At 43.3% G+C, this 9,495-nt stretch overlaps 1 protein-coding gene across 1 annotated transcript in view; it reads right to left on the bottom strand.

The window, feature by feature from the left end:
* The window catches only part of vps13b (vacuolar protein sorting 13 homolog B), a 109,977-nt gene that overhangs the window by 85,954 nt on the left and 14,528 nt on the right, over positions 1 to 9,495 (bottom strand). Inside the window, exons 6-13 of the mRNA XM_016559011.1 lie at positions 9,180 to 9,361; positions 8,929 to 9,091; positions 8,398 to 8,651; positions 5,334 to 5,429; positions 5,135 to 5,257; positions 4,864 to 5,001; positions 2,098 to 2,197; positions 1,430 to 1,681 (exon numbers count right to left, since the gene is read on the bottom strand). Of these exons, the coding sequence (XP_016414497.1) occupies positions 1,430 to 1,681; positions 2,098 to 2,197; positions 4,864 to 5,001; positions 5,135 to 5,257; positions 5,334 to 5,429; positions 8,398 to 8,651; positions 8,929 to 9,091; positions 9,180 to 9,361 (1,308 nt within the window). The remainder of the gene's footprint in view (positions 1 to 1,429; positions 1,682 to 2,097; positions 2,198 to 4,863; positions 5,002 to 5,134; positions 5,258 to 5,333; positions 5,430 to 8,397; positions 8,652 to 8,928; positions 9,092 to 9,179; positions 9,362 to 9,495) is intronic.

Below are 9,495 nucleotides of genomic sequence, written 5' to 3' on the forward strand. Positions count from 1 at the left end.
AGACACAGACAGACAGAGCATCAGACAGACACAGACAGACAGACAGAGCGTCAGACAGACAGACACAGACATACAGACAGAGCGTCAGACTGACACACAGACAGACAGACAGACAGACAGAGCATCAGACAGACAACAGAGCATCAGACAGACAGACAGACAGAGCATCAGACAGACAGACAGAGCATCAGACAGACAGACAGAGCATCAGACAGACAGACAGAATATCAGACAGACAGACAGACAGAGAGACAGACAGACAGACAGAAAAACAGAGCGAGTAAGTGAGTGAGAGAAAGAATGAATGGGCTCTGGCAGCAAGGTTGTGGACTGAAGCTTGGTGTTTGGTTTTCAGGAAAGAGTGGATTCTTGGGATGTTCCCCAAAGACAAACGGCGGTGCTGAGCAAAGCCCATAAACCAAACACGCTCTCTCTTTTAAGAAAAGAACTCTCGTCACTTCTCAATTGCGCTTGTTATGTGGTTTACCAAACCAAGTTGGTTGGAAATGTCTTGTCCGGTTGAGGAATCATATTTTTTCGTTTGTTTTCCCCAACTAATAATAAGGTTCTGCATTTGCTCGCACTGATTAGAGTATTATTCATTTAAAACAGACCCGACTTTCCACTTCCCGTCTTCACGCCTTCTTGATCTCTGTCACAGATGCTCGACAGGAGGGCACATCTGCTTTCGCTAGCTTCACGTGCAAATCCCGCTCGGCGGTGTTGTTGTGTTTTGCTATAATTTAGCAAATAACATCAGTAATGATTCAATTGGGCATAAAGTCATTGGGTGACGGCCTGTTTGCCATCTGTCTGATGGGATTACTGTTTCTATGTAATTAAAAGTGTGACCCGTGGGGAGGATGGTGGAAGGCACGAGGCTGAGTGGTACACCCGCTAAAAGGAGGAGGAAGGGCGGCCTCAGTTCAGCACTAAAGATAGTAGGCGCAACAGAGCGCTGCAGAAGTGCCAAGCTCTTTACATGGATATGCACATGTGTGTCAAACCCCTATATCAGACAGACAGACAGAATATCAGACAGACAGACAGAGCGTCAGACAGACAGACAGAATATCAGACAGACAGACAGAATATCAGACAGACGGACACAACGTCAGACAGACGGAGGTTAAACAGTGTAAATGCAGCTTACAGACCTGCTGCTGTCTGTGACGTCAGTCATAATAATAATAATAAACCACAAAACTGACCACAGGAACCTCAGTCACTTTAATAAGAGAAACCACGAGCACTCTGAGATCCTTGTTCTTCATTTTATTACCAACTGTTTATTTGATTTTATTTCTTAGCATGGTTTATTTATAATTACTCATTTTATCATCTATAACTCTTTAACAGTTTAATCCCTAAGCTCTGAAACTCCAGGCGGCACTGTGAGGATTAATGGGTGTGTGAGTGTGTGTTTTACCCGGCTGCGGTCTGCAGTAGGGCTGGTACTCGTGGTCCAGCGTGCAAGCAGCCATCTTCAGGATCCGGTGGACAGCACTGCTGTGGAGCTGCAGGTCTAACGGACCGACCGCGATCCTCTTCACCGACGTCTCCTGCACCAGCAGCGGCTCGTCTTTACGCAGCGCAGGAAAATCCTGCAGCCCCACGCAAACTGGAAAACAGCAGCACAAAACAAGCAGTTCATCGCAGACGCACTGACAGACGAGCGTTTCTGGGATTATGGGTTGTTTGGGTGATTATGGGGCCTAAAGGAAGCAGAAGATCAGGACCCTCGACTCACACAGTGCGAGCTGACCGCTAGAGACCCCCAACACACACACACACACACACACACACACACACTTACTGACTCACTCACTCACTCACACACACACACACTCACTCACACACACACTTCCCATTAAGGCAGGGCTGGATTAAGTCTAATATCAAACATCTGGAAGCTCGCAGCGCTGCTAAAGGACATGGGGAGGGAAATTAGCCGGATTTAAAGCATTAGAGGAGATCCGCGCCTCTGCGCTGCAGTTGTTATGAGAGAGAGCGCGCCGCAGGTTTGAGTTTCGTTGATGTAGCGCTGGCGCTCTGATGTGGACGAGGGTCGCGGGTTCGAGTCTCCGAGGCTCTGACTCACACGACATTCCTGACGGGAAGCGTCATTCAGCTTCGCCGGAGGAGCGACACTCATCTGCATCTCAGAGATCAGCCTGACGGCCAAAGCTGACGATATCTGTGTTTGCTTTACGCTTAGATTGCTATCTGAGGCTGACACGGAACGACAGAACGGCACAGAGAGAGAGAGAGAGAGAGAGAGAGAGACATTCTAGAGCCACCCAAAAGTGCTCTTGCCTTTTTCATTCTTCTTTCACAAAGTGGAAAACAGTCACTGTTATTTGTTCAAGAATATCCAGTCTAGGGGTGCTGCAGAATTACACTCTCATAGTACTTCTGCATCAGCGTGCGAGAACGCAACCAAACACTGAGAAAATCCTTCGGTTTTGGTATTTCATAAAAAACAGGGTGTCTATAGATATGAACAAGTTAAATTCAAGACTTTTTAAGACCAAACCTGTGATGGAAATACACATTATATTACACACGTATATGTAATTGTGACGAGTGGGGGCGGGGCCGAGAGCCGTGGGAACGGAGCGAGGCCGGTGGAGTGATTGCTAATGAGCGACACCTGCACCCACTCACCGGTCTCGAGTCTCACGGAGGAGCTCCGGAAGGATAAAAGGGAGGAGTGACGACCGTGTTGGACGAGAGAGGACCAGGCCTGGATTTTATTTTGTGTTTTGGTTTCGTTTGTGCGCGACAGTCGTCCGCGAGGGGCTGTCGCGCTATTTTGTGTTTATTTTATTATTAAAGTTTATTTAAACGTCCGCCGGTTCCCGCCTCCTTCTTCCCGTGACTACAAACTACGTTACAGTAATATTTAATGTGTTTAATGTAAAAAAATATATATATATATCACTGTCAAAAATGCTATTTATTATTATGATATACAGTGAACTTTTCACATCAGCAGACAATATAAGATACAAAATATCCCACAGAAGCACCGCGTCACCGAGAGTGTAAACGATTAATATTTTCATCAGTGTTCTGTCAGCTTTTACATACTTAAATCTGCACGTTTTTAATATTTACCCCAGGATGTTATTTACCTTTATAAAGGCCAATATTTTTTAACCTTATTAAATATATGCGTCATCTTTCATATAAAATTATTACAATTGATCAAGAAATTCAATATACACCACAGGGCTGTTACCACACTAAATAATGTACACTGCAAAATTACAGCTGCAATAAATAATGTTATGAGATTAATGTTTTAAATAAAAATGTTGGGGGAAAGTTCATACTTGAACATGAGAGTAATCCGGCAGTAGGTGGCAGTAAGTCAAACAATTCCTTCAAAACACCGAATCATTCAGAAACGAGCTGAGGATCTGCTATACTTCTGCTCTGATTTTTGTTTGGAACTATTTTCGTTGGTGAAATAGAACAAAACAGTCAATATTGTGTCTAAAATATATACTTAACTACTTGTTTGTTGAACTAAAATCAACGTAACATTTGCAATCGTGAAAATATTCAGCAAAATATCCCCCTTGTCATGGTATGATACTGAACTACGTCATGTAATAAATAAACTAAGCATTTAGTATTGTTTGTTCTGTGTGCCGTTACGATTTGATTTGAAGTCTCACACAGAGCCACAGTGATGCCAGAAATACACTATCCATCATCAATCACTGTTTAAGCTGAATGAAATAAAATCGTTTCGATGCGTCACTACTTATTTTGTCCCTTAAGTTTTAATCAGGCTATTTGTCCCGTCAGGCAAGTGAAATTCTCAAGCCATTTTTCAGTAGCCCTGCATTAACCCATTTAAAGCAGCTGGTCAGACTGGATTCTGCTGCCGCAATCCTCTCTGGTGACGCGGTGACTACTGCTAATATTCTGAATAAACTCCATCTTATAACTGACACCTAATTAAGCGAGACTAGCGCAGGAAGAGCAGCGTGACAGCTGGAGGTGAGCGAGAGGACAGCGGTTATCAGTGAGTCGCTCCGAACACCTCCTCAGGCTGACAGAGAGAGAGAGAGACAGGCTAAACAAGACAAAGAAACCAAACTCCATCGCTGACAGAAATGGAGAAAACACCTTGGGAGAAACCAGACTCAGTCAGAACTCAAGTCTCAGAACTGGCCAGAAAACAGAAACACCACAAGCTGCTTTGATAGAAAATGTTTACATTGACTTTCATCATTCATTCATCTGGCAGAAGCTTTTATCCGAAGTGACGTACAGTTAGAATGAGTTTGCCGTTCCTGCAGTACTACTGGAGCTACAGGAATGATAAAAGAGCGTTCATAGAGCGTTCCTGCAGCTCAAACAGCACAGCATCACGCTAGCAACAGCAAGCTCATGGGTTCGATTCCCAAAGGGATGAATGAACTGATGATGTGCACCTCGAATCCTGTTCAAGCCGCTGAATAAAGCTCAAAACTGAAAAAAGTTTTTAAAAAAAGACGTGACATGGCTGTGAGTTTCAATCTAGACTATTATGCTAGTCTACATAAAGCGCTGAGCTTTAAAACTGACACAACTAATATGATTCAATAAACTCAACCTCTGCTGTCTCTTTAGCTAATAGATGTGCTGACATGACCCAATATCAGAGAACATTCAGTCTTCATTAGCTCTGGATATCAGACATTGGATTTAGACTCTTATATATATTATATATATATATATATATATATATTCTGACAGGAGATCTAACAAAACAACTGGATCAGACAACACACACACACATACACACACACACACACACACAACACACACACACACACACACAGACACACATGTCTGTAATTGTACCCTGTGCAGGTTTCCATCCAGTATGAATTCTGCTCGGACTCCGTTGTTCTCCGGGCTGCGGTAGTCGAACAGCGAGTTGGTCAGATACGTCATGCCCTTAACGCTCAGCGTGTCTCCGCAGCGGAAGAACACGGCATCCTGCGGTAGCAAACACACACTCAACATCGCCACACAATGAGGATGGATGCACGTGTGTGTGTGTGAGTGTGTGTGTGTGTGTGATTGAGTGTATGTGTATGTGTGTGTGTGTGTGTGTTTGTGTGTGTATTACCTCCTCTCTTCTGTTCATGTTCTCTTCAAAATCACGAACCCCCATAATGCCCTTCAGACACACAGCACGACAGCCCATGACTCCAACCTGACAGTCGAAGAAGGGCTCGCCCATCATCAGCGCCTGGAACACAGGAGCAGACGTCAGTGATGCAGGAGGAGGTCTGGGAGCTAGCGACGGACTCCAGTGTTTCCCTCACCTCCACCGTGATTCCCTCCTGCTCCACACTGAGGACCTCACGAGACTTCAGCTTCTGTGGACTGTAGTAACTGCTCTCAGAGCAGCTCTCTGTCAGCTACACAGACCAGACAACACAGACTCATGAAAACTATACTGATTCAATCAATAACAGTCTCAAGAAACTGGGATGCCATACATTGTTTTTCAACATATGCTAGGAACTTTCCCAGTTTATCCCGCGCTCATAAATCCAGTCTAAGACCATCTAAAGAAGCTCTAATCGTTTGTAGCTCTTCTAGTAAGTCTGCTGATGGAGAACTATTATATACTTTATACATCTCCAATGCCACAGGCTCCACAGCTCAAGATTCACCATTCTTTAACGTTTTTCAAATATCAAATAATTACAGGGGTTAAAGCAAAAAAAAATCCTGAGCCTGAACTTTTTTCCGGGGGTTGGGGGACCTATGGTGGATATCTGAAACAGCAATACCAGGAAAGCTTACTCACTATAATGCAAACACATGTAGCATTTAGGATGCTTCTGATATCAAGTTTTGCTGGTTAGCTTTGTCCTTGACAGGGTACAAGATGACCTACAATCTAAAACATGACATTTCTGAAATTGTTTTGTTCAAAAGAAATAATAGTAAATTAAATACTATGAAATTAATATTAAATAGGAAATATACAAAGACAGTTTACTACAGAAAACTACAGTTCAGTTCAATTAACAACAACAGAAACATTAAAATGGTCCAAGAACTGGTAACTTAAACAGGGTTCGTACAGATACAATTCCAGGACTTTCAAGGACTTGCACTACTCTTTTGGTTTTCAAGGACTAAAATCAGATCTCACTTATCGCTTATCAAAAAATATTGTTATTGTCTTTCAAATTCTAATATATAAACTAATAAAACAAATGGTACAAATAAAGTGCAGCACATGAAAAGAATGCAATGACAGTGGCAAATTTAACATTTGAAAGGATACTATGGCAAAGTTATCGCTTTCCTTATTCAAACTGATTTTTTTTTCATGAATATATGATTTACCTATGTCAAAGCTATGTCATACACTTGGAAAATTATGAGATTTATCACGCTCATAGACACTAGGGGTGTGACGATACACTTAGCTCAAAAGGTGTTAAGAAATATTTGAATGACAAAATATTTGTCTTTTAATTACAAAAAGTAGAACAATGCAGTTATATTTTGAAACATTTTAACAAATCTAGGGCTTAACTAACAATTATTTTGCTAATCAAGTAATCTACTGATTATTTTGACAAGAATGTTTTAGTAATACGAATAGAACTAAGTGAAAAACTGGCTTTAATATGACTATATTTATATATAAAGTAACGATGAGGCAATAATAATTGACCTCAAATAAAGTATGAAAACCAAGTACATGGTTTTATTGAACAACTGTTAAATACATAATGTAATATGCCTATATTATAACAAATACCTGCAGAGGGCGCCAACGGCCTGGTGATGTTTCATGTGATTCAACGACATTTAAACCCATTTAATTGCAATATTTGGCCACATGCAAAGTGAGAAAGTTTTATTTTTGAAATCACGATCTACAATAAATCGCGTATTTAGAAATATGTTGATGTATTCTCCTGTGTTGGCATAGGTTTATAAATGACTTAAGTTACAAGTTAAGTGAGATAACGCAGTTTCCGCAGATGAACGTTAAGCAACCCAAACTCACCGCAGATGCAGAGGAAGAGTTTAGCCCCTTTCACACATACAGTCTTCTCTGGTAAATTACCGTTAAGAGATCATGTGTGAACAGGACCTTTTCAAAACTACGGGTAAATTTGTTCTGCCAATCATATCGTTCTTATGGAGATGACGTGATTACTCCGTTAATTATACTGCAGTTGGATATTATTATGCGCGTCTCATGTTTATAGGAACAAAAATGTCTGATTGGCTAGTAATGTTAGTTTGTTTGAGAGTGAAAGCTGTGCTCCTCTCATACATTGGTAGCCGCTTTTCCACTACCGAGCCGAACGGTTCTCTTTGCTTTTAACCGTTCCATTCCGGGCCAGTCAGCACGGATACGGTTTCATCTTCCGCTGTGCTGCTCATAACGGAGCTCTTTGGAATGTAATACAAATGCGTCAGTCATTGCCTTGGTAACGCAAGTGTAACGTAAACAGCGATATGGACGATGATCAGATATTTCTGTTTTTGGGACTCCTTTTTTAACCGATATTTACTTCGTTAAATAACAGAAAAAAGGACACAACTCTTGACGCGAAAAATAAAATAAACAGAAGGCGACGACGGGTATAATATCAGTAAGCACAAATATTTCCTCCACAGATCAAACTGTCTCAGACATTTTTTTCTTTTTTATATTGAACGTAGCATAGCTGTTTACTTGGCTGTTTGATCAAATAGCGCGATTCCGCTTAGCCAGCTATGGAGAAACTGGTAGCCAGGCAACAGAGTGGCAACGTCACGCACACGCACACGCACAACTGGAACCGTACCTGACAGTTATTAGAACCGTTCGGCCCGATAGTGGAAAAGCGGCTATTAACTCGAACGTGATATCAACAAGTTTTTTTTTTTAAATGTAGGAGGACTATCTTATTTTCCCGCAGCTAAACGCGCACGCCGGAGATCTGGCACGGTGCCGGAGAACTTTAAGCCCTGTAATTAGTCCTGCATCAACTTCACAGGTTTCCCACGGATTCTCAGTAGATGACGATTAAGAGAATAAAAGGATTGAGTGTAAAATCAGATGAAGTGATTTGAGAAGAACAGACCAGCAAACTCCTGAGCATAAATCCTCAGTCATACCAGCGTGACCTGACAGTAAAACACAAAGAGTTTAATCTGGACTGACAGTGATAGGAAACAGAAAATACAGTATATTCATCATCCACAGCGTGGAGAGCTCCCCGAGATCTGGACCTGGCCAGAGAAGAAGGAGTGGAGCTGCTGACACTGATACACCACTGAAATCACTTGCGACTGATACTGAATACATACTAATCAGTATTTAGTATGAGAATTTGTCTCTGCATTTTCCTGTTTTTTTCTGCTCACCTTAAATGTGACGGAGGCTTTGGTGCAGTAGAAGCCGACAGACACTATGGGGTCTCTGGGTGAGTTCTGCAGGGGCCGGGTGGCTCCAGACTCCTGTGTGTCCGTGTAGAGGCCAGACTCGCCCTCGCCCTCCTCCTCTCCGGTGCTCACGATGGCCGGGACGAAGGACCAGGCCCACGACATCCAGCCTTCATCTTCATCCTCGCCCTGGAAGTACTGACCCGTCAGAGCCGGATCGGACGCATCCATCAGACCTGCGGCACACGATGAGAACAGCTGCTGTCAGCGCACTGGAATGAGTGTAATCTCACTGCGAGCATCTTCTCACAGACACGCTTTAATTAAATCTCTCACTCAGCCTCGGTTTCTCTCCTGAGAAGCTTCGAGACACATGTGACAGTCTCCAGAGCAATAAACGAATGAACAGAGAGAGAGACAGAAGGACTGTCATAACCACAGGTGCTCAGTTCATCTGATCCAGCGAGTCGACAGCCTCAGAAACAAACCCATTCAAGAGAATGAGACACTCACCAGAGACGCTCTCTCGAAGCGAGCCGCTCTCCTCCTTCTCTGCGTCTCGATGGACGCCCATCTCTCCGTAATACAGCGCGACACCCAGCTCCATCAGCCGGATGAACATGGGCAGCTGCTGGTCCGTCAGAGAGAGCTTCAGACTCTCCACCATCGTGTGAACCTCAACACACACACACACACACAGAGACACTGTGACGCACGAGGAGAACACAAACCTCATCCTGACACACCACAGACGCGCCGCTTACTTTAATGACGGCGGGGATTTTGGCGTTGATGTTGTCGTAGGTGAAATGAAGACGAGTTCTGAAGGAGCATTTGTAGAGCAGCGGGTCCTGATAAAACTCGATCTTCCCGCTCGCATTGCGCTTATCCAAACACACGGTGCAGTCTGAAAAATTGATCACCTTCCTCAGGACCAGTTCAGGAGCTACAGAGAGAGAGAGACACACAGAGACAGAGAGAGAGACACAGAGAGAGAGAGACAGAGAGAGAGAGAGAGAGAGACAGAGAGAGAGCGAGAGAGAGACACACAGAGAGAGAGAGAGAGACACAGAGAGAGAG

This window comes from Sinocyclocheilus rhinocerous, unplaced genomic scaffold (genome assembly GCF_001515625.1).
Source record: "Sinocyclocheilus rhinocerous isolate Xijiao unplaced genomic scaffold, SAMN03320098_v1.1 scaffold828, whole genome shotgun sequence".
Lineage (NCBI taxonomy): Eukaryota > Metazoa > Chordata > Actinopteri > Cypriniformes > Cyprinidae > Sinocyclocheilus > Sinocyclocheilus rhinocerous.